Source organism: Coregonus clupeaformis, unplaced genomic scaffold (assembly GCF_020615455.1).
Source record: "Coregonus clupeaformis isolate EN_2021a unplaced genomic scaffold, ASM2061545v1 scaf0131, whole genome shotgun sequence".
Taxonomy (NCBI): Eukaryota; Metazoa; Chordata; class Actinopteri; order Salmoniformes; family Salmonidae; genus Coregonus; species Coregonus clupeaformis.
In genome coordinates, this window is record NW_025533586.1 from 131,640 (window position 1) to 158,528 (window position 26,889).

The following is a 26,889-nucleotide window of genomic DNA, read 5'->3' on the forward strand; positions in this document are numbered from 1 at the left end:
GTATGCTACTGAACATGGAACAGCACACATACATACTCACAACAAGGGGATGGATTCCAGACTGATAGCTCCCTATATTCTCTCTCTGTCTTAGTTCCCTATATTCTCTCTCTGTCTTAGTTCCCTATATTCTCTCTCTGTCTTAGTTCCCTATATTCTCTCTCTGTCTTAGTTCCCTATATTCTCTCTCTGTCTTAGTTCCCTATATTCTCTCTCTGTCTTAGTTCCCTATATTCTCTCTCTGTCTTAGTTCCCTATATCTCTCTCTCTGTCTTAGTTCCCTATATTCTCTCTCTGTCTTAGTTCCCTATATTCTCTCTCTGTCTTAGTTCCCTATATTCTCTCTCTGTCTTAGTTCCCTATATTCTCTCTCTGTTTTAGTTCCCCATATCAACCTACAGCAGGAGGCTTATTCTGCCCTCTTCTGGATTAAGGGAGTGCTCACAACGCTACAAGTCAGGCTTGGGATTTGCATGCATTTGGGAATGACACCAACTCACACAGTGTGTCTCTGTGTGTGTTTGTGTGTGTGTGTGTGTGTGTGTGTGTGTGTGTGTGTGTGTGTGTGTGTGTGTGTGTGTGTGTGTGTGTGTGTGTGTATGTATGCGTGTGTGTATCTAACAGAAAGAGAGATGTTTTTGATGTGAGCGCTAAAGCACCGCCTACTCACCACGACACATATTTGGAGAGTTGATCTGAGTATAAAATGATCTACATGAATAATACTGTAGTCAATCATGATGCATTAGAAACATGACCTTGTGAACAATAACACCATTAGCCTCCAGCTTTAACAAACACTGTGAATGATAGAGTTTGTTTTTTTACCAGTCGTTTTTCACCACTTACTGTTTACTTGTGTCTGATTTGCTAACAGGACCTCATTGTCCTCCACCTTTCTGTGTGGTAAACACATACATTGCAGTTTGACTGCATTTATAGCAGGCTACCTTACAGTGCATTATAACACCTTCTATAAGCAGTTATAACCACTCTTAGGTCATTATATCGTCATAGTATCTGCTGTGTTCTGTGGTGCAATTGAAGAATAGTCTACACACAGACAGCTACTACACTTTGGTGCGCATCTCTCGGTATTGGCCAACAAGAGTTCATTGCATACAGAGAGACAATGTGATTAGATGTTGCATCAGACAAGCTAATAAATGCATGTTCTGCAATTCACCCTTTGCTAAGCCCCGCCTCCTTGGTTACTGTTGCTAGCTAGGTCAGCATTTTCCGGGGAAGCTCAAGTAAAGCTCAAGCTCAATTCCTGGGATGCTCGATTGGACTCATGGGCGGCGCACAATTGGCCCAGCGTCGTCCAGGGTAGGGGAGGGAATGGCCGGCAGGGATGTAGCTCAGTTGATAGAGCATGGCGTTTGCAACGCCAGGGTTGTGGGTTTGATTCCCACGGGGGGCCAGTATAAAAAAAATATGTATTCACTAACTGTAAGTCGCTCTGGATAAGAGCGTCTGCTAAATGACTAAAATGTAAATGTAAATGTTTGTTTCAAGAAAAAGTTGATTAAGGATGACAAGGGAAAGTCACTCCAGTCAACCCAATACAACCTGTCAGGTTGGATGGGAAGCGTCTCTGCACAGCTATTTTCAGGTCTCTCAGAGATGTTCGATCTGGTTTAAGTCTGGGCTCTGGCTGGGCCACTCAAAGACATTCAGAGACTTGTCCCGAAGCCACTCCTGTGTTGTCTTGGCTGATGCTGACACCACCATGCTTCGCCGTAGGGATGGTGCCAGGTTTCCTCCAGACGTGACACTTGGCATTCAGGCCAAAGAGTTCAATCTTGGTTTCATCAGACCAGAGAATCTTGTTTTTCATGGTCTGAGAGCTGTCATCTGACTTTTACTGAGGGGTAGCTTCCGTCTGGCCACTCTACCTCAAAGGCCTGATTGGTGCAGTGCTGCAGAGATGGTAGTCCTTCTGGAAGGTTCTCCCATCTCCACAGAGGAACTCTGGAGCTCTGTCAGAGTGACCATCGGGTTCTTGGTCACCTCCCTGACCAAGGCCCTTCTCCCCCGATTGCTCAGTTTGGCCAGGCGGCCAGCTCTAGGAAGAGTCTTGGTGTTCCAAACTTCTTCCATTAAAGAATGATGGAGGCCACTGTGTTCTTGGGGACCTTCAATGCTGCATAAATTTTTTGGTAGCCTTCCCCAGATCTGTGCTTCGACACAATCCTGTCTCTGAGCTCTACGGACAATTCCTTCAACCTCATGGCTTGGTTTTTGCTCTGACATGCATTGTCAACTGTGGGAGCTTATATAGACAGGTTAGTGCCTTTCCAAATCATGTCCAATCAATTGAATTTACTACAGGTGGACTCCACTCAAGTTGTAGAAATATATCAAGGATGATCAATGGAAACCGGATGCACCTGAGCTCAATTTCGAGTCTTGTAGCAAAGGTTCTGAATACTTATGTAAATAAGGTATTTCTGTTTTTTATTTTTAACACATTTGTTAAAATTTCAAAAAATCAGTTTTCGCTTTGTCATTATGGGGTATTGTGTGTAGATTGATGAGGACAGTTTGTTATTTGATCCATTTTAGAATAAGGCTGTAACGCAACAAAATGTGGAAACAGTCAAGGGTCTGAATACTTTCCGAATGCACTGTATATGAATTCTAGCTACTTTTGAAGCACATGTTGTGCTCTAGAAACAAATATTTAACCCTGTAAAGGACATGTGTTTATCATAAAAAGCTAAAATGTTGATACAAAAACCTGTCATTGAAATACAAAGTAATTTGTGGAATATTAGGTTTCAAGATTGTGTAAAAACACTACTCTTATCCAGAGCGACATACAGAAGCAATTAGGGTTAAGGGCACATCCACAGATTTTTCACCTAATCGGCTTAGGGATTTGAACCAGCAACCTTTCACTTACTAGCCCAACTGCCACCCTATTGAGATGCATTACATTGGAAATTCTACACTCTCTTTAAGAGCGTCAAGTTTGTGAGCTATGAGATCAGTCTGTCATTCATTGCTATGATCATTGATCTTCGAAAGAAGCTATACCTTTCCCTTTCTTTCTGGTAAAGTAACCAGGTTGTTAGCTAGCTAGCTAATGAGGTAACACGACTGACCAAGGTGTGAACAAATGCCCGTGAGTGGTTTATGAAGAGGGCTTAAAGGGGCACTGAACTTCCTCATTTGGCTTAGTTTTTTTTAGCTTGGCCATTAAGAAATGCAGCAGCCATGACTGAAGCCAAACGAGAGTTGTTTTGGGAGGGTGGTTTAATGTGGATGTCTCTTGTGTGTTTGTGTTCGCACGTGGCAAGCGTTTGTACATTCATACATTCATACACTGAGTGTAGAAAACATTAAGAACATCTTCTTAATATTGAGTTGCACCCTCTCCTTTTCCCCTCAGAACAGCCTCAATTCGTTGGGGCATGAACTCTACAAGGTGTTGAAAGTGTTCCACAGGGATGCTGGCCCATGATGACTGTTGAGCATGAAAAACCAAGCAGTATTGCAGTTCTTGACACAAAAGAACCCTGTTCAACGCACTTAAATATTTTGTCTTGCCCATTCATCCTCCGAATGGCACACATACACAACCCATGTCTCAATTGTCTCAAGTCTTAAAAATCCTTCTTTAACCTGTCTCCTCCCCTTCATCTACACTGATTGAAGTGTTTTTAACAAGATACATCAATGAGGAATCATAGCTTTCACCTGGATTCACGTGGTCAGTCTATGTCGTGGAAATAGTAGGTATTGTTAATGTTTTGTACGCTCAGTGTACATTACTATAATAAAACAACTGCATGTGAAAACTTTGTAGATATCACCATCTAGAGGCTTAGACTCAAACAACTGACTCCCACAACGGGTTGTTTAATAACACAGATATTTTCACCTCTCTCACTCTCTCTGTGGGAAAAGCTAAATACATTTTCCATGCTCTCTCTGTTTCCAAGTAGACCATGTGAACCTTGCTACATCTCTGTTGTCAAAATATGCCATGCGCTGCTGGGTCATTGATGGGAGCTTGTTTTCATCTCTCTCACGCTCTCTTCAGAAATAGCTACAATGTAGTGCAACGGAGCAGAATGTTCTGGATTTTGTACTTAGTTTTAACTGGTTGAAATGCTATTTCTACCCTGTAGGCACCTGCAACTAACCACAGGTGAGTTAAGGTACACAGTAAACGATCAAAATTGCCTCCAACCAAATTCATTTAAATGTCTAATTATTTAGTCCAGGCCAATTTTTTAAGTTGATGTGAAAAAGGTCCATTTCAGTTTTGTTTTCTTTTGTGTCCTGTGCAGTTGTAAATCAAACAAATACACGTTTAAACACCAAATGTTTTTTTTTTTTCAATTTGAACTTATTTAAAAATAAATAGTGATTCATGTAAAGTTGCCAATATATTTGACTGCATCTGTAAATAAATCTTTCATGCTCTCTCTTTCCAATTAGACCATGTGGTCAGTGCACCTTACTACATATCTGTTGCCAAAATATGCCATGCACTGCTGGGTCATTGATGGCTGCTGGGTCATTGATGGGAAGCTTTGCCTTCACAGTGCAACACTGTAGGTTTCAAAATAACACCAACTTCCATGTGTGTCATATCCTTCGATGCACGCTAGCATTAATAAAGTTGTATAATTTATTAGCTTAACAACGAGACCATCTTGATAATGCCTCATACAGAATGAATGGCACAAGGGAAAATGCAAATATGAATGTAACAAGATACATTAGCAAGCCAAAACCACAACATATAAAATATATTTACTACATTAATCTACATTTACATTTACATTTACGTCATTTAGCAGACGCTCTTATCCAGAGCGACTTACAAATTGGAGGGAAAAATCTACAATTAGTTTGATGTGAGCCTAGCTGGTTTGCATGTTCCACCATGTCTGCTTGTAAAGCCACAATGGAAAAGGTGTCCTCTGTTGTCTTAATAAAATGTGATGATTCATCTCTGGCATCCACTCCAGCGTGTGTGATGAAACAGTAAGCACATTCCTCAGCCAGCCAGTTATTGTTTGGTTTGCAACCTGCTTGCAGCCTGCTTGCAGTCAACATACAGTAGCTTCATTCACTTCCTACAAAAGACTCCAACCACACAAGACAGAACAATGGTAAGACACACCTCTTTATTTTCTGTCATTTATTTTTACAGAAGAGATAATTGAGATATCTTAAATTATTTATCAAACGTATGTCTCTATGTTATGTCATGTTTCACTGTGAAATCACAAGTTTATATTCAATTTTTCTCTCTGAGACCCACTGTACTGATTGGTACAGTAGTTTGTGAAAGTTTAAAGTTAGGTTGTCTGTATTCATTCATACACTGCTTATGGTATCCAACAACTAATGTATCTACAAACACATAATACTGTATTATTGATGTACTAGTGAGTCAAGGTTAGTGAATGAAATAGCTACAGGGTTGAGGTTAGTGAATGAAATAGCAACAGGCTATCCTCCGGACCGTACCCCTCCCACTCCACGGGGTACTGAAGGCCCCTCGCCCGACGCCTTGAGTCCATGATGGCTCGTACAGTATACGCCGGGACACCTCGATGTCCAGAGGGGGCGGAGGAACCTCCCGCAGCTCAGACTGCTGGAGCGGACCTGCCACCACCGGCCTGAGGAGAGACACATGGAACGAGGGGTTAATACGGTAATCGGGGGGAGCTGTAACCTATAGCATACCTCGTTCAGTCTCCTCAGGACTTTAAATGGCCCCACAAACCGCGGACCCAGCTTCCGGCAGGGCAGGTGAAGGGGCAGGTTTCGGGTCGAGAGCCAGACCCGGTCCCCATGTGCATACACCGGGGCCTCACTGCGGTGGCGGTCGGCGCTCGCCTTCTGTCGCCTGATGGCCCGTTGCAGGCGCACATGGGCAGCGTCCCATGTCTCCTTCGAGCGCCGAAACCATTCATCCACCGCAGGTGCCTCGATCTGGCTCTGATGCCACAGTGCCAGGACCGGCTGATAACCTAGTACACACTGAAACGGTGACATGTTAGTGGAGGAGTGGCGGAGTGGCGGAGGGAGTTTTGGGCCATCTCTGCCCAGGGGATGAAAGCTTCCCACTCCCCCGGCCGGTCCTGACAATAGGACCGCAGAAACCTACCCACATCCTGGTTAACTCTCTCCACCTGCCCATTACTCTCGGGGTGAAAACCTGAGGTCAGGCTGACCGAGACCCCCAGACATTCCATGAACGCCCTCCAGACCCTCGATGTGAACTGGGGACTACTAACATCTTACTACACAACATACACTTAGTATTACTTTCTTAGCTACAGTATAAATATCTCCCTGCCATTTTACATCATTTATACAGCAGCATACAATTAATTTTTTGGACTCACCTTGTTGTGCTGTGCTCACTTGAACAGGAAGGTGGCGCGCAAATCTTGTCATCAAAGTCTGGCATTCTCTGGATTTATGGTGCTTTCATCACAACTGGGAACTCTGAAAATAACAAGGTCGAATCATGACGTCAGTGATCTTCAGGTCGGAACTCTAGAAAGAGGCCCAAATTCCCGACTTGGAATTCCAAGTTGGATGACCGTTCAAAATGTATTTTCCCAGTCAGAGCTCGTTTATTTCCGAGTTCCCAGTTGTCTTGAACGCACTGAAGTCTGAGATTTCCGAGTTCCGAGTTTCCAGTTGTTTTGAACCTGGCAGAAGTCATTCTGGATTGACAACATGGCTAATGTATTCAACCTTTTCTGGCCCATGGTGTTGCATGCAAATGTTTATCCTTTTAAGCTTGGAAAAGAGACCCTTAAACCCAGACTTGGACCACACACCCTCTACAACGAATAGCAGGGTAGTGATTGCTTTGTAACGCTTTTAGTTAGCCACTCATTCCTTCCAAACCACTAATTGTTGAATTTGCGATTTCCAACTTGTTGTGTAATGTTTATGTCCAATGGCCGATGAGTACATATACGTTTTATCTATAATTTATCTTCATATGACAAGGATTGGAAAGGATATGCCGGTAGATTGTTGACTTGATTCATGATGATGACTGCTTGTCTAGTTTGCTAACTAAGATTTTGAAAGTATGATGTTGACATGATCAGTCCAATCAATGCTACAGTAGATATAACACTATTTGATGTCATTTTATCTGTGGCCAATGTGTCACGATCGTTACATGATGCGGACCAAGGCGCAGCGTGGTAAGCGTACATCTTTATTTACATACACAACACGAACAAAACAACAAACCAAACGATACGTGAAGTCCTAGGTTAAACACCAAAACAAACCTTACGGAAGAAGATCCCACAAAACAAAAGTGCCAAAAGGCTGCCTAAGTATGGTTCCCAATCAGAGACAACGAGCCACAGCTGTCTCTGATTGGGAACCACCCTGGCCAACATAGATATACACAATCTAGAACACCCATAGACAACTAAACATAACAAGTCCACACCCTGGCTCAACATTTAAGAGTCCCCAGAGCCAGGGCGTGACACAATGACCTTGAGCCTTCTTGGATTGGCACTTCTAATGTAAATCTATGGCAGCACCCAAGGGGCTTGAACTTTCTAGCTCTCCCTGTAGATTTGTTGGTGACGTAGTGTCCCCATGAGTGACAGAACACTGAGCCAATCACAGCGCCACTACAGAACATTACCAACCCCTACGCTCTGTATCTTCCACTGGCTCTCCCACCACCACAGAAAGGAAATAAAAACTAGTCAGTTGTAAAACTCAAGAAAGCAAAAAAGAGACCATGTTTGTATGCGGCTTTATTAACTCAATTGTTTTTTAAATTTTTTACATTGTTTGCAAACTGATATTTAACACGTATTAATGCCCAAAATAACAGGCAAAACAGGCAACACACAAAATATATATATGACATTAGTCCTCTGATTACAGTAAAGAGGAAGACAATATCACTCAAGCGGTTATCAAACGTTTCATGCCAAAATAACTGCATAAAATCTAATCAAATTGTATTTGTCACATGTGACGAATACAACTGGTGTAGACTTTTCCGTGAAATGCTTGCTTATGAGCCATTCCCAATGATGCAGAGTTTTAAAATAATAATACAAATAAAATAGTAACAGAATAGGAATACAATAAAATACACAAGAATGGAGCTGTATACTGTACAGGGAGTACCATACAGCCTAGGTGTGATTATCCAACCATTTGGATCAGTTTGGGTCTATTCTCGACAGAGTACACTTTCCAGAAAGGTACATTAGAAGGCTACTCATAGCGTATTTTGATCACACCATCGCACCTGCTCTCTCTCTCTCCTCTGAGCCAGGGGCGTATTCATTAAAGAAACCGTTTACCATTTATAACCAAACAGAAGCAAACAGAATGAGTGTACAACGGGTTGTTGTAGGCCTAGTCTATCTTTTCCTGGGACTCCAAGAGCTAAAGAGGAATTATTAGCAATTATATTGCAGTGAATAGGCCTAGCCTATAGGCCTACCCAATGAATTTACACGCCATGATTGTTGTTGTGATAAACCACCATTTTTTTTGTGCTTTCAAGACAACTGGTAAACCGAAAAAAAAGGAAGGGAAAAAAACTTGGTCAAATCATGACGTCAGTGATCTTCAGGTCGGAAAGTCGAAGCTTAAAAATATGTCAGAGTTTCCGACTTTGAATTCAGAGTTGAAAGTTTCGTTTTTCCCAGTCGGAGTTCGTTTGTTTCCCGAGTTCTTAGTTGTCTTGAAGTCACTGATGTCGGAAGTCGGAGATTTCAGTGTCTCAAGTTGTTCTGAATGCAGCATTTATGTTACGCTCTAGCTTCCTACTTCATCACTACAAGCGTTACTTTATTCGCCAGATACTCTACACGCCCACGTTCTGGAAAGGCCAAGCACAAAGAGGGACTGATCGAACAGCCAATGGAAAGGCAAAAGCGAAATGCCCACCCAGCCGGACTCAGCTAGGAGAATGAGGGAGAATGAGAGAGAGAGAGAGAGAGAGAGAGAGAGAGAGAGAGAGAGAGAGAGAGAGAGAGAGAGAGAGAGAGAGAGAGAGAGAGAGAGAGAGAGAGAGAGAGAGAGAGATAGAGAGAGAGAGAGAGAGAGAGAGAGATAGAGAGAGAGAAAGAGAGAGAGAGAGAGAGAGAGAGAGAGAGAGAGAGAGAGAGAGAGAGAGAGAGAGAGAGAGAGAGAGAGAGAGAGAGAGAGAGAGAGAGAGAGAGAGAGAGAGAGAGAGAGAGCATGGTTGTACACCAAATTGACATATAGTCTAATTCAATACGTAAATTCCAAAATGCTGACAAATGCTGAAATGTAATCGTTAACAAATTACATGACCCTCCCCTGGATTAAATAAAAAAAAATACACAACCTTCCCGCTGAGTGAAATTGAAAAAGCATAAAGCCCTATTACCACCACACCGGCGGTCACGAGTCTAATTCCACGTGACCGTTTAGTCCCGGTAATTAGGCTTCTCCAAGCTCTGATGCTGCTGATGGTCATTAGTAGCCTACCAAACGTGCTAACTGCCTGGTACTCAGCACTCTATTGTCCCTCTAATCACTCTGACATCAATACAAATGTAAATCGCAAATCTAATCAAACACTTCATGAGAGCCCATGAGCTCATGTTGCGCAACATTTCTATAGGCCATGCAATTGCGGGAGAAAACAGAATGATGGCCTATATTAAAAAGAGGAGGATCCCATCAGCTTTCTATAGGCTAGACCTAATATATTTATTTCTCAACTTTCCTAATATTAAGCACATTGCTTATATTTACAACAGGAGTATAGCCTACCTGGCTGGCATGAAAATAAACCACAAGGAAAAGCGTCCTCCATTCGCTATTTAAATGCATAGATGACATGTATTTTTTCCCGCTGCCCCTGTTTCAATACAGGTGCATGATAATGGTCCATTCTAAATGGAAACAAATATCACACATATATTATTTAGTATATTTAAAGACAAGATTAAATGAAGAATAGTCTGATGGGAATGATATATTATCACTTGTGAATGATGCCCAGCACAAGAAACAAAGCCTTTTTTTCTTCAAATGAAGCACATTAATCAGCTTTACAAGGGGTGTAAAGCCTAACTGGCATATATAAGCAGCGCGTGAGGTTCATATTTGGGGAAGATAATTTTCACCATAAAAATGCACCTTTATAATAAAAGCATGACATGTATAAATGGATTTGTGGTCACTTTTGATAATGGTGTTTTCCACTAATGGAACATTCGCGCTTATAGCCTACTGCCATGTGCACATTGCTGCGCTTATGATGTGAAGAAATAGCCTAATAGTTGATCAACATTTTAAGCTAAACGTTCTGATCTGTTGCAAAGGTTTTTTGATGCTAGTGGTTGTATTAATTTGGGATCTATCGCATTCCACAACCGTCCCAGACTATGTTTGGAATATTTATTTCTCGCTCAGATTAGAATAGGTCGACTTTTGTACTATTGGGGATAGTAGATTGACATTGGCTAGTGCTTTTGCTGTTCGTTAGACCTATTCATCTTGTTGGATGACGGAAAATAAATGTGGACAGTTCATCCAATATCTTCAATATGCACCCCGGAATTGGATAAGGACGCGCACAGTTGCGTCCCGGTGTGTCTGTCTTCACTTGTATGTAGCCTTTGTGAAGGCGCAACACACTCAGGGAGAAGGGCACAACGCAGCACTCCGGGCCGCAAAAGGCATGGATTTTTTACGGTGCATTATGGCCACAAAGGGGATTCCGCTGTGAAATTCGAGGCATTATCAAGTGCTTGTCAAATTGTGAATGAGAGTCTATTGGAGTGTGTACAGCCTGTGCAAGAAACTAAGCAGAGCTCATGCCTTTCAAGTGACTTTTTTCAAATCATCATTAGTCTCATCATGCTGCATGTGGGCACTCCCTCAAATCGTTTAGAGAAAATATGTATTATTTATTCAGCTTTGTTCAATTGTATTCTTCATACTATGAAATAATATAAAATAATTCCACGGAATTCTACGCAAATCTTGTCTGCTAAATGAACTAGTGTAGCCCACAGCCATATGGCATACCAGATCAGGACCTAACATAAGGACAACTCAGAGTATGCTATTCTGTTCTTCTGAAATGGACTACATTTTCTACATGTCATGTTTCTTTAGACCTGTCTAAAATAAATAATGGATTTATTGTGAAGGTGTAGGCTATATTACATGGATTTATTAGACTTTTTTAAATGGCGTGTAGGCTATATGTGGAAGCCAGGAGATGCTAAATACAGTTGAAGTCGGAAGTTTACATACACTTAGGTTGGAGTCATTATTACTCGTTTTTCAACCACTCCACAAATTTCTTGTTAACAAACTATAGTTTTGTCAAGTCGGTTAGGACATCTACTTTGTGCATGACACAAGTAATTTTTCCAACAATTGTTTACAGACAGATTATTTCACTTATAATTCACTGTATCACAATCGCAGTGGGTCAGAAGTTTACATACACTAAGTTGACTGTGCCTTTAAACAGCTTGGAAAATTCCAGAAAATGACGTCATGCTTTAGAAGCTTCTCATAGGCTAATTGACATCATTTGAGTCAATTAGAGGTGTACCTGTGGATGTATTTCAAGGCCTACCTTCAAACTCAGTGCCTCTTTGCTTGACATCATGGGAAAATCAAAAGAAATCATCCAAGACCTCAGAAACAAAATTGTAGACCTCCACAAGTCTGGTTCATCCTTGGGAGCAATTTCCAAACGCCTGAAGGTACCACGTTCATCTGTACAAACAATAGTATGCAAGTATAAACACCATGGGACCACGTAGCCGTCATACCGCTCAGGAAGGAGACACGTTCTGTCTCCTAGAGATGAACGTACTTTGGTGCGAAAAGTGCAAATCAATCCCAGAACAACAGCAAAGGACCTTGTGAAGATGCTGGAGGAAACAGGTACAAAAGTATCTATATCCACAGTAAAACGAGTCCTATATCAACATAACCTGAAAGGCCACTCAGCAAGGAAGAAGCCACTGCTCCAAAACCGCCATAAAAAAGCCAGACTACTGTTTGCAACTGCACATAGGGACAAAGATTGTACTTTTTGGAGAAATGTCCTCTGGTCTGATGAAACAAAAATAGAACTGTTTGGCCATAATGACCATCGGTATGTTTGGAGGAAAAAGGTGACAGCTTGCAGGAGGGTCTGGTGCATTTCACAAAATAGATGGCACCATGAGGAAGGGAAATTATGTGGATATATTGAAGCAACATCTCAAGACATCAGTCAGGAACTTAAAGCTTGGTCGCAAATGGGTCTTCCAAATGGACAATGACCCCAAGCATACTTCCAAAGTTGTGGCAAAATGGCTTAAGGACAACAAAGTCAAGGTATTGGAGTGGCCATCACAAAGCCCTGACCTCAATCCTGTAGAACATTTGTGGGCAGAACTTAGAAAGCATGTTCGAGCAAAGAGGCCTACAAACCTGACTCAATTATACCAGCTCTGTCAGGAGGAATGGGCCAAAATTCACCCAACTTATTGGGGGAAGCTTTTGGAAGGCTACCCGAAATGTTTGACACAAGTTAAACAATTTAAAGTCAATGCTACCAAATACTAATTGAGTGTATGTAAACATCTGACCCACTGGGAATGTGATGAAATAAATAAAAGCTGAAAGAAATCATTCTATGTACTATTATTCTGACATTTCACATTCTTAAAATAAAGTGGTTATCCTAACTGACCTAAGACAGGGAATTTTTACTAGGATGAAATGTCAGGAATTGTGAAAAACTGAGTTTAAATGTATTTGGCTAAGGTGTATGTAAACTTCCGACTTCAACTGTATGTTTATGTTAATTAACGGTAAATTACTGTGAGACCGACAGTTATTTGCTTGACAATCATCGGCTGATGAAATTTCGTGACCGCCACAGCCCTACGCCCCCCATTTTCCTCCAGGTAATAATAATAATAATAATTGCTGAAATTTCGACCAGTCCCTTAGTGAATGAAATAGCTACAGGGCTCAGGTTAGTGAATAAAATAGCTACAGGGTTGAGGTTAGTGAATGAAATAGCTACAGGGTAAAAGATAGTGAATGAAATAGCTCCAGTGTTGAGGTTAGTGAATGAAATAGCTACAGGGTGAGTGATAGCTCTGTTTTGCCAACATACTCAGTTGTGTTGTTTAGATACCTGCTGACTGCTGACAGCAAGTCAGGTCAACCCACTAAATGGGAAAACAAACCTCTCCTCTCCTCTCCTCTCCTCTCCTCTCCTCTCCTCTCCTCTCCTCTCCTCTCCTCTCCTCTCTCCTCCCTCTCCTCTCATCTCATCTCCCCCCTCTTCTCTCCTCTCCCATCCTCTCCTCTCCTCTACTCTCCTCTCCTCTCATATCCCCCTCTCCTCTCCTCTCCTCTCCCCTCTCTCCCTCTCCTCTCCTCTCCTCCCTCTCCCTCTCCCCCTCTCCTCCTCCCTCCCTCTCCTCTCCTCTCCTCTCTAGGTGTTTAACTGTACAGTGCAAAATGACCTCCTGTTGAAGTACTACCTGACACCTGCCTACGCCCTGGAGTTTGCCCTGGGTTTCCCCAGCAACCTGCTGGTGGTCCTGGGCTATGTGTTCTGCCTGCCAGAGTGGAAGAGCACCAATGTTTACCTGTTCAACCTGGCTGTCTCTGACCTAATCTTTCTGTGCACGCTGCCACGTCTCTCCTACCTGTACGCCTACTCCCAATCAGAAGACTGCAACTTCGGCTGCATCATCAACCGCTACATCCTCCACACCAACCTCTACTCCTCCATCCTTTTCATGGTGTGGGTCAGCATGGACCGCTTCCTGCTCATACGACACCCATCACGACATCACTTCCTGTTGACCCAGAGGGCAGCCCTCTGCTTGTCTATCGTGACCTGGGTGGCAGTTAACATCCAGGTGGCCCCCCTCATCTTCTTCATGGTCCAGGACATGCAGAAAGAGAACTTGACCTTATGTCAGGACTTTGGCAGCCTGGGGGATGTGGAGAACATGCTGGGATACAGTCTGGGCCTGACAGTGACTGGATACCTGCTGCCTCTGCTGGGGCTTGGCCTCTTCTCCTACCACATCAGCTGGCTCCTCCGTGCCCACGAGGAAGTGATACAGGGCAGCGGGACATCGTTCCGCCGGCCCGTACGGGTTGTCACTGCTGTAGCGGCCATGTTTCTGGTACTGTACCTACCCTATCATGTGATGAGGAATGTGAGGATAGCGTCGCGGCATCCCTGGGCAGGGATGCATAGGTGCTCCATGGTGTATATAGAGAGTGTATACATCCTGAGCAGGCCAGTGGCGTTCCTTCATAGTGCTATTAACCCTGTGTTCTACTTCTTCATGGGAGACAAGTTCAGAGAGCTCCTATTGGCCAAGATCAGAGGCTTGGTGAGAAGGATAGAACAGATGAGGGGGTCTGCAATGTGAGATCCTGTTGGACACACACACACATGCACACACACACACACAAACACACACATGCACACACACACATGCACACACACACATATACACACAAACAAACTCACACACAAACACACACATGCACACACACACACACAAACACACACATACACACACACACAAACACACTCACACACAAACAAACAAAAATGCTAAAACAAAAGGAAAATGGAGAGAAGCACCAAAATAGGAATTGCAGAAATATGATGTCAGACTGACAGGGGATATGATGTCAGACTGGCAGGAGATATGATGTCAGACTGACAGGGGATATGATGTCAGACTGGCAGGAGATATGATGTCAGACTGACAGGAGATATGATGTCAGACTGACAGGGGATATGATATCAGACTGACAGGGGATATGATGTCAGACTGACAGGGGATATGATATCAGACTGACAGGAGATATGATGTCAGACTGACAGGGGATATGATGTCAGACTGACAGGGGATATGATGTCAGACTGACAGGGGATATGATGTCAGACTGACAGGAGATATGATGTCAGACTGACAGGAGATATGATGTCAGACTGACAGGGGATATGATGTCAGACTGACAGGGGATATGATATCAGACTGACAGGGGATATGATGTCAGACTGACAGGGGATATGATGTTAGACTGACAGGGGATATGATGTCAGACTGACAGGGGATATGATGTCAGACTGACAGGGGATATGATGTCAGACTGACAGGGGATATGATATCAGACTGACAGGGGATATGATGTCAGACTGACAGGGGATATGATGTCAGACTGACAGGGGATATGATGTCAGACTGACAGGGGATATGATGTCAGACTGACAGGGGATATGATGTCAGACTGACAGGGGTCAGATCAGATCTAGCAGAGAGTCACATTCTGACCACTGACCTTACTGCTGCTAGAGATAGGTTGGGACTTTACACTATCAGGCAGTGGTGGAAAAAGTACCCAACTGTCATAGATACCTTAATAGAAAATGACTCAAGTAAAAGTGAAAGTCACCCAGTAAAATACTACTTGAGTAAAAGTCTAAAAGTATTTGGTTTTAAATATACTTAAGTATCAAAAGTTAATGCAATTGCTAAAATATAGTTAAGTATTAAAAGGAAAAGTACAAGTATATATCATTTTAAATTCCTTATATTAAGCAAACCAGACGACATGGTTTATTTTTATTTTATTTTATTTTTACAGATAGCCAGGGGCACACTCCAACATTCAGACATAATTTACAAACAAATCATGTGTGTTTAGTGAGTCCGCCAGATCAGAGGCATTAGAGATGACCAGGGATGTTCTCTTGATAAGTGTGTGAATTGGTCCATTTTCCTGTCTTGCTAAGCATTCTAAATGTAACAAGTACTTTTGGGTGTCAGGGAAAATGTAGGAGTAAAAAGTACATAATTGTCTTTAGTAATGTAGTGAAGTAAAAGCAAAAGTTGTCAAAAATATTAATAGTAAAGTACAGATACCCCAAAAAACGACTTAAGTAGTACTTTAAAGTATTTTTACTTAAGTATTTTACACCACTGCTATCAGGCAGAGCAGAGACAGACATATTGATAGACAGACAGACAGACAGACAGGCAGACAGACTGATAGATAGACAGATAGACATCTCAGATATTATTTTCAGTCCTCTTAAGAATGTTTCAATGTCAATACAATAGAATAGGAGGGTAACAGTATCAAACTCCTGACAGCCTAGTCTTGAGGCAAGCACAATAACCCAGATCCAATGAAGACAGGGAACACAGGGAAGACAGGAAAGACAGGGAAGAAATGGAACACAGGGAACACAGGAAAGACAGGGAAGACATGGAACACAGGGAACACATGGAACACAGGGAACACATGGAACACAGGGAACACAGGGAACACATGGAACACAGGGAAGATAGGAAAGCCAGGGAAGATAGGGAAGACATGGAACACCGGGAACACAGGGAAGACAGGAAAGACAGGAAAGACAGGAAATACATGGAACACAGGGAAGACAGGAAAGAAAGGGAAGACATGGAACACAGGAAAGACAGGAAAGACAGGGAAGACATGGAACACAGGGAACACAGGGAAGACAGGAAAGACAGGAAAGACAGGGAAGACATGGAACACAGGGAACACAGGGAAGACAGGGAATACATGGAACACAGGGAACACAGGGAAGATAGGAAAGACAGGGAAGACAGGGAAGACAGGAAAGACAGGGAAGACATGGAACACAGGGAAGACAGAAAAGACAAGGAAAAGAGGGAACACAAGGACGACAGGGAAGACAGGGAAGACAGGGATGACAGGGAACAAAGGAACCACAGGAAAGACAGGAAAGACAGGGAAGACAGGGAACACAGCGAAGACAGGGAACACAGGGAAGACAGGAAAGACAGGGAAGACATGGAACACAGGGAAGACAGGGAATACAGGGAACACAGCGAAGACAGGGAACACAGGGAAGACAGGAAAGACAGGGAAGACATGGAACACAGGGAAGACAGGGAAGACAGGGAACACAGGGAAGACAGGAAAGACAGGGAACACAGGGAAGACAGGGAAGACATGGAACACAGGGAAGACAGGGAAGACAGGGAACACAGGGAAGACAGGAAAGACAGGGAACACAGGGAAGACAGGGAAGACATGGAACACAGGGAAGACAGGGAAGACAGGAAAGACAGAGAACACAGGGAAGTCAGGGAAGACTTGGAACACAGGGAACACAGGGAAGACAGGAAAGACAGGGAAGACATGGAACACAGGGAAGACAGGGAAGACAGGGAACACAGGGAAGACAAGAAAGACAGGGAAGACAGAGAACACAGGGAAGACAGAAAACACAGGGAAGACAGGGAAGACAGGGAAGACAGGGAACACAGGAAAGACAGGAAAGACAGGGAAGACAGAGAACACAGGGAAGACAGAAAACACAGGGAAGACAGGGAAGACAGGGAACACAGGGAAGACAGGAAAGACAGGGAAGACAGGGAAGACATTGAACACAGAGAAGACAGGAAAGACAGCAAAGACAGGGAAGACAGGGAACACAGGGAACACAGGGAAAGACAGGGAAGACAGTGAAGAAAGGAGTAGGCTACATTTTGGTTAGTAGCATTCTGAGTGTTGATGTCTTTGAGCCCAAACTGAAGACTGATTGGCTTATTTAAGACTGATAGGCTTGTATCTCTCTCTCTCTCTCTCTCTCTCCTTCTCAATCTCTCAATTCAATTACATTTACATTTAAGGGCTTTATTGGCATGGGAAACATATGTTTACATTGCCAAAGCAGGTGAAATAGATAATAAACAAAGTGAAATAAGCAATAAAAAGAATAAAGACATTTCAAATGTCATATGTCTATATACAGTGCTGTAACAATGTGCAAATAGTTAAAGTAAACAAAGGGAAAATAAATCAACATAAATATGGGTTGTATTTACAATGGTGTTTGTTCATCACTGGTTGCCCTTTTCTTATGGCAACAGGTTACAAATATTGCTGCTGTGATGACACACTATGGCATTTCACCCAATAGATATGAGAGTCTATCCAAATTTGATTTGTTTTCGAATTATTTGTGGTTCTGTTTAATCTGAGGGAAATATGTGTCTCTAATATGGTCATACATTTGGCAGGAAGTTATGAAGTGCAACTCAGTTTCCACCTCATTTTGTGGGTAGTGTGCACATATCCTGTCTTTTCTTGAGAACCAGGTCTGCCTACAGCTACCTTTCTCAATAGCAAGGCTATGCTCACTGAGTCTGTACATAGTCAAAGCTTTCCTTAATTTTGGGTCAGTCACAGTGGGCAGGTATTCTGCCACTGTGTACTCTCTGTTTAGAGACAAATAGCATTCTAGTTTGCTCAGTTTTTTTGTAAATTCTTTCCAATGTGTCAAGTAAATATATTTTTGTTTTCTCATGATTTGGTTAGGTCTAATTGTGTTGCTGTCCTGGGGCTCTGTGGGGTCTGTTTGTGTTTGTGAACAGAGCCCTAGGACCAGCTTGCTTAGGGGACTCTTCTCCAGGTTCATCTCTTTGTAGGTGATGGCTTTGTTATGGAATGTTTGGGAATCGCTTCCTTTTAGGTGGTTGTAGAATTGAACAGCTTTTTTCTGGATTTTGATAATTAGCGGGTATCGGCCTAATTCAGCTCTGCATGCATTATTTTGTGTTTTACGTTGTACACAGAGGATATTTTTGCAGAATTCTGCATGCAGAGTCTCAATTTGGTGTTTCTCCCATTTTGTGAATTCTTGTTTGGTGAGCGGACCCAAGACCTCACAACCATAAAGAGTAATTGGTTCTATAACTATAACTGATTCCTCTCTCTCTCTCTCTCTCTCTCTCTCTCTCTCTCTCTCTCTCTCTCTCTCTCTCTCTCTCTCTCTCTCTCTCTCTCTCTCTCTCTCTCTCTCTCTCTCTCTCTCTCTCTCTCTCTCTCTCTCTCTCTCTCTCTCTCTGCCTTTGTCTCAATCTCATTAACCTATAATGTAAACAATGTGACAAAACAATCTTGTCTCCATGACGTCAACTACTTTATGGAATTGTGATAGACGTGATGTTCCTCTCTTTTACTGATAGGATCGAAAGAAAGGCAGCACTGCTCTCGGGTCAGCTTTCTCCTTTCAAATTTTACCTTAACGTCACGTTAACGCTACCCATCATGAAATATATTGACGCAAAAATTTGACAGTAGCCAAATAGTAAAATAAAAGTCAATTGAATTAACATTAAATTGATTTCAATGTCATTGAAATATATAATAATATATAGGCCTATAGCCTATACTGTAGGTAGGCTATTACAATATATAGACCTATAGTCTATACTGTAGGTAGGCTATTATAATATATAGACCTATAGTCTATACTGTAGGTAGGCTATTATAATATATAGACCTATAGTCTATACTGTAGGTAGGCTATTTATAATATATAGACCTATATTCTATACTGTAGGTAGGCTATTATAATATATAGACCTATAGTCTATACTGTAGGTAGGCTATTTATAATATATAGACCTATATTCTATACTGTAGGTAGGCTATTTATAATATATAGACCTATATTCTATACTGTAGGTAGGCTATTTATAATATATAGACCTATATTCTATACTGTAGGTAGGCTATATATAATATATAGACCTATATTCTATACTGTAGGTAGGCTATTTATAATATATAGACCTATATTCTATACTGTAGGTAGGCTATTTATAATATATAGACCTATATTCTATACTGTAGGTAGGCTATTTATAATATATAGACCTATAGTCTATACTGTAGGTAGGCTATTTATAATATATAGACCTATAGTCTATACTGTAGGTAGGCTATTTATAATATATAGACCTATAGTCTATAGTGTAGGTAGGCTATTTATCTTTTAATGCAGTCACCTTGGTTTTCATTTGAAGCATATTTTTATCCTTCGCAAAGACTTTGACAACTTTGTATTTGTAGTGAACTTGGTTGCAGTCACAGCGAGACTGTGTTTAGCGGAGATCTCCTGTGTATGAAGTGACACGGGAGGGCAAAAAAAGCATCTAACGCTGTTCTACAAGTGGTCTGAGGCGGGCGTTAGATTAACGAGCGTTTTCAAGCCGCAACGTTAATAATGATGGTTTTAAGGAAACAGCTCGGCGATTTAACAATGCTCCTACGAATCTTCTAACGATTGTTGTGACGAGGACCCAGGAGGAGGTCGTGATTTACAATCACACATTAACATGGGAATCAGGGTCACCCTTACTGCCATTGAGTGGGTTACAAGAGCTGGAATGTGCTTCATTACATGACAGGGTCATAAAGTCCACCAGGAACCATAACTCATCTGTTCACCACCTTTCTTTACCACCCTAAGTATCCCTGGAAAGGGCAAGAGACAAAAAACGAAAGGAGTCAAAAGGAAACACATTTTTTTGGTGAACAAAGAGTAAAAAGGGTACCAGGACATATTAAACACGTTTCTTATGAATATATTATACAGAAAAACTCACGTTTTGATATGAACCTAATATACATTGTGATATTTCTTTCCTCTGCTTTCCTACGTTACTGAAAGTATAATATGCATTTCACGATAACATAAAATGTATGTATCTTATTCAAGACGTGTTTAGGATCTATGGATTGCTTATTTCCTTTTAAAGATTGTGAAATTGTTCTCTGTACAGAAAAAAACAAAAACATTCTGGGGAAAATGTATGAGGAAATCTCAGGTTTATCTCATATGAACATTAAATGTGTTGAGTTCTCTGAACCAATGAGGCGTTCCCAATGTCACTCTGTCTGGCCATTAGAGCCCGCCTTTTGTTAGTCTCCCTATAAATCGGAGGACTTACTAAACAGATAATAGAATCTGAGAAACCTTAGGAGATCAAGTTCCTCAAGTCGAGGCCACGCCTACACCACGATCCCATCTCCCTGGAAACTGAGTTGAAAACTCAGCCAAAAGACAGATGGGAATTGAATCGACATGAGAGAGGAGAGCCGGCATAACAAAGAATTGTCAATCTTGGACTGAAACAGAACTTTAGGAAATGGCCTCTGAACTCAGAGGCACGTCTTCCTCACGGAGAAACAGAAGAACGAATGGCCCACAAGAGTGGGGTCTAGGACACCTTTATGCCGTATGCTGCAACACAAAGCTGACTGCACCAAGAGACGGTATTGACGTGGGTCGAGGAGTGAGACAATGAAAGAGAGAGAGAAAGAGATTTCCCCAAAATTATCATTCAGTACAAAGAATTTGAAACTATAAAAAATGAAGAAAACATCCAATATTTATTGGGTGAAAGCCAAAACGTGCAGTTTTGGCAGCCAAATATGTGTCCTCCTGCCACAACCTGAGGGACAGCCAGTGAAAAGTGTAATGTAATGTCAATAATATTTCCTGTTTTGTTTTGGCTTTCATAGCATGTAATGTGTCTTCTCAGTCATGTTGAGACTGGTCGACTACTATTGCTTTAATGTATTGTTATTCTCATTAATATTGTTGTTGTGGTTGCTGTTAATGGTAATCCCATTTCCACTACTACTATTATTATTGCTGTTGGTCCCACCATTTTTGTTATATGTATACTTTGACAATGTAAGTAGTTTAACTTGCCATGTCAATAAAGTCTATTGAATTGAATTGAACTGAATTGAGAGAGAGAGAGAGAGAGAGAGAGAGAGAGAGAGAGAGAGAGAGAGAGAGAGAGAGAGAGAGAGAGAGAGAGAGAGAGACAGAGACAGAGACAGAGACAGAGACAGAGACAGAGACAGAGACAGAGACAGAGACAGAGACAGAGACAGAGAGACAGAGAGAGAGAGCGAGAGAGGACCTGACCATTGACTTAGTAAATATTTGACATCATTATCTGTGTTTCCTTCTTGACTATTCAGCAAAATGATAACGTTAATAGTGCAATGATCTGTTTGTGTGAGTGTGTCTGATCTCCAAACGTATTCAACACAGACTCACACAAACACACACACTCACACACGCAAACCCACACACACAAACTCACACAAACACACACACTCACACACACACACTCACACAAACACACACACTCACTCACACACACTCACACACACACACTCACACAGACACACACACTCACACAAACACACACACTTACACACAAACTCATACAAACACACACACACACACACACACTCATACAAACACACACACTCTCACACACACACTCACACAAACACACACACTCACACACGCAAAATCACACACACAAACTCACACAAACACACACACTTACACACAGCATTCCTGCTTGGCTTCAGGCCTTTCCAGGCTATTTCCCCATCTTAGAAAATGCAGTTAGCCTAAATGACTGTTGCAGTGAAACACATCACTCACTGGGAGGGGTGACTCAATTTTGTTAATACTTTTCACAGTGTAGCTGGCAAGCAATGCTCGTAGCGCTTTCCTGCAGTCGAAAGACAAAAGCGCCCTCTAGCGGCCTCATGAGTGAAATGTTAATACTTTTTTCAGAGTTTCATAATTAATAAAATAAAATAAAATGTTTCTATGTCAACCAGTTTTGTTATATTTCAGTCTTCTGTGATGTATATAAAGTGTAATATTGGGATGCAAACTAACATTTGTATACAATTAAACTATATCTGACATGGTACAGGTGTCTTCATTTTTTAAAGCCCATAACCATGTGTGTGAGGCGTATACTTTTGTTTCAAAGTAGATCTGTTTAATACTACCATTTTGTGTGACCCTGATTTAGCCCACTGCAGTAAAAGGTTAACAAACAACGAGCAAGCAAACAAGGTGTAGAAGATTAAGAAACAGACGTTCTGTAGGGTCATCTTTGGTATCGCCATAGTCCAGTATTGGATTGATTTGAATTCATGCTATAGTTAATCGTATACTTCAAATCAATTCTAGATGCATGATGAAATTCCACCCCTCCAGGTTTTATCCTTCACTACCTGGCCCATCTAAATGCATCATGATGTTCTCTGAATGCATACTGACCCCATGACACATTCACTCTATAGTTGATTCATGCTTATACATTATTTTATTTTTCATACTGGCCCCCCCGTGGGAATCAAACCCACAACCCTGGCGTTGCAAACGCCATGCTCTACCAACTGAGCTACATCCCTGCCGGCCATTCCCTCCCCTACCCTGGACGACGTTGGGCCAATTGTGCGCCGCCCCATGGGTCTCCCGGTCGCGGCCGGCTACGACAGAGCCTGGATTCGAACCAGGATCTCTTGTGGCACAGCTAGCACTGCGACGCAGTGCCTTAGACCACTGCGCCACTCGGGAGTACAAACCTCTCCGCAGGGACCCCTGGCCATTCCATGTATTTGAACTCTTCCTGAGATAGCACACTTGATTCAGCTTGTCGACTGATCATCAAGCCCTTGATTAGTGAAACAGGCGAGCTTGTTCATGGCTACAACAAAATTGTGAAACATCTGGGGGTCCAGTTCTGAAAACCATTGGACTATCCTACACTGTCTGGGGGTCCAGTTCTGAAAACCATTGGATTATCCTACACTGTCTGGGGGTCCAGTTCTGAAAACCATTGGACTATCCTACACTGTCTGCTGTACATCACCAGTCCCCTTGGCCCTGAAGCTGCTCTCAGCGGACCATCCACCGTCTTCTTGGTCAACCCCTCCTCAGGGTTGGGAAAAAATTGACTTACTTTGACTGTGAAATGTGGTTGTCACAGGAGGCCGCTGAGGGGAGGACGGCTCATAATAATGGCTGGAATGGAGTCAATGGAATGGAGTCAATGGAATGGTATCAAACCCATGGAAAATGTGTTTGATGTGTTCGATACCATTCCATTCCAGCCATTACTATGAGCCTGTCCTCCCCCAATTAAGGTGCCAACGGCCGCCTGTAGTGGTTGTCTTACCTAGCTATCTTAAAAGAGAAGATAGCTTTTTTTACAACCAAATCTCTATTCACTTCCTCATCCTCATTGTGCAGTACGGGGGGTTCTGAAAAAACATGAACAAATGCTCCATAAACACCCTGATACGTCCTTTTAGCAACGGAAAGGCTCTCAGTATAGTGATGCAGACCTTCAGTTGTACACATGAAATTGTGTCATTTCGAACTTTGGGTCCTCATTTTAAAGGGTCCTCATTTGGGTCCTCATTTTAAAGTTGCGTCATACTTCAGCACAGCTTGCGGGGTGCTGTGGAATGTTATGGCATCTTGGAGTGCATGACTTCATAGGATTTTACTGTCAGCCATTGTTGCCATTAATGCTAAAATGACCACCAGAGGGCGGCATTGAGGGCGTCTTTATGAACCTTGTTGGCGCTTGCTTACTTTTTCCAAATAATCCTACAACGGTCCATGCAGGCCAGACGTTTTGATTCCTACACCGTATTCGAAAGAGCATATTCCAAGGTTTTTAATTAACCTACTTATGAACACAAAATGTTTTTTAAGATGGTCTCTCTTTCAAAATATGTATTCTTAGAATAACCACAGCCTACTAATGACAATCAGCAAATACCAATTTGGGGAAAATATCCTTTCTATTGTATTCTGTTAAATTCCATCATATTCACATTGTAAAGGACTGGTTAGTAAGCAGGTGAGGTTTGCTAAATGAACAGGTTCATTTCATTGACATGGCGTAGCCATAGCTTCAGCTACTATAGCACATGGTGCTTTGAGGATGAAATGCTCAGAAAGTGTTTGTCTTTTATGCTATTTATCTCAATGTAGGCCTACTGCTAGAGTGTAAAATACACACATTTAGGAAAAGTCAGAGACAGGTGGGTTCAAGGGTTTTTATTGAAATGAAGTTATTGAAATGATGTGGAGCTGTGGGCCTAAGTGTCCTGTTTACTGTAGCTGTTTTAGCTTAACTTACTTATTGGCATAAAGCCTACTTCAATATACAGTGTATAAATCATTCATTAAATTTGTGCATGTCATCCCACAGCATCCCATGTCTTTAAATACAGTCTGGCATTTTAGTTATAAAACGAAATAACAAAGGGAGCCTTGATTAATTAAACCATGATTAAACCGCAACGTCAGCTAAAGCTATTGAATTCACAAATGCTTTTGACAGTTTTTAATATTGGCTGTACTAGAGACTTTAAACATTTTTTTTTTGTTAGAACAGACTTTATGGGATTGATTATTTTTTGTTTGTAAATTGTTATTGTGTTTGTTGTGCTGTTTATACTGTTAGAAATTGAGCTTAATTAAATTGATTAATATTATGGTGTTTCTATTCCAAGAAAAATGAAAATGCATTTTACAGTAGCCTGAGTAGGTACAACGTGACCGGTCGGGAGTAGGTCTAGGTACAACGTGACCGGTCAGGAGTAGGTCTAGGTACAACGTGACCGGTCGGGAGTAGGGCTAGGCTACTAAGAGACTGCAAGTGAAGAGCAAAATAATCCTACATTTTCCACACCCTGATTGTAGGCTAACCAATATCCAAATGGAGATTCAGTGAAAATAAAAATCTGATTGATTTATCAAGACCGGTCCCAATGCTTGTCTCAAAGCAGCACGAAAACGGTGCCGAAATAGTTGACCACGCGAAGAAGAAGAGGCTATTGCTTCAAATCAATTGGATGATTTTGGGTGTTTCAGTAAACAACACTATTCTTCTTCATCCTCATCATTCAGTTCATTCAAATTCAGTTGTAAGATTTTGTAACACTCGAAATAACATGATATCGTTTGATTAAATAATCGAAAGGAAGAATGTGAATATTTTATTAGCCTAGTGGATATACAGTGCAGTTTGTTACATTACAGCCTTATTCTAAAATGGATTAAATCATTTTTCCCCCTCATCAAGCTACACACAATACCCCATAATGACAAAGCTAAAACAGGTTTTTAGCAATTTTAGCAATTTTGTTAAAATTATAAAACAGAAATACCTTATTGAGCTCAGGTGCATCCTGTTTCCATTCGTCATCCTTGAGCTGTTTCTACAACTTGATTGGAGTCCAAATTCTCTCTTGGAAAGGCACACACCTGTCTATATAAGGTACCACAGTTGACAGTGAATGTCAGAGCAAAAACCAAGCCATGAAGTCAAAGGAATTGTCCATAGAGCTCCGAGACAGGATTGTGTCAAGGCACAGCTCTGGGGAAGGGTACCAAGAAATGTCTGCATCATTTTTAAATGGAAGAAGTATGGAACTACCAAGACTCTTCCCAGAGCTGGCACACGGCCAAACTGAGCAATCGGGGGAGAAGGACCTTGGTCAGGGAGGTGACCAAGAACCCGATGGTCACTCTGACAGAGCTCTAGAGTTCCTCTGTGGAGATGGGCGGCAGGTAGCTTAGTGGTTAAGAGCGTTGTGCCAGTAACCGAAAGGTTGCTGGTTCTAATCCCTGAGCCGACTAGGTGAACAATCTGTCGATGTGCCCTTGAGCAAGGCACTTAACCCTAATTGCTCCTGTAAGTCGCTCTGGATAAGAGCGTCTGCAAAATGTAAAATGTAAATGGGAGAACCTTCCAGAAGGACAACCGTCTCTGCTGCACTCCACCAATCAGACCTTTATGATAGAGTGGCCAGACGGAAGCCACTCCTCAGTAAAAGGCACATGACAGCCCGCTTGGAGTTTGCCAAAAGGCACCTAAAGGACACTCAGACCATGAGAAACAAGATTATCTGGTCTGATGAAACAAGATTGAACTCTTTGGCCTGTAATGCCAAGCGTCACATTTGGAGGAAACCTGGCACCATCCCTACGGTGAAGCATGGTGGTGGCAACATCATGTTGTGGGGATGTTTTCAGCTACAGGGACTGGGAGACTAGCCAGGATCGAGGGTAAGATGAATGGAGCAAAGTACATAGAGATCCTTGATGAAAACCTGCTCCAGAGCGCTCAGGACCTCTAAACCCCTAATCACACAAACAAGACAAAGTAAGAGTGGCTT

General features: G+C 42.1%; 2 protein-coding genes across 2 annotated transcripts; both read left to right on the top strand.

Annotated features, from left to right (window-relative positions):
• The first annotated feature begins 7,009 nt into the window (after positions 1–7,009).
• On the top strand, positions 7,010–14,432 carry LOC121566977 (succinate receptor 1-like). Its single transcript, XM_045213621.1, has 2 exons — positions 7,010–7,015; positions 13,479–14,432. The coding sequence occupies exons 1-2, from the start codon at positions 7,010–7,012 to the stop codon at positions 14,430–14,432; spliced, it is 960 nt and encodes a 319-aa protein (XP_045069556.1).
• Positions 14,433–16,248: 1,816 nt separating this feature from the next.
• On the top strand, positions 16,249–17,541 carry LOC123483473 (trichohyalin-like). Its single transcript, XM_045213622.1, has one exon. It carries the CDS (start codon positions 16,249–16,251, stop codon positions 17,539–17,541), a length of 1,293 nt encoding a protein of 430 aa, XP_045069557.1.
• The last annotated feature ends 9,348 nt before the right edge of the window (positions 17,542–26,889 follow it).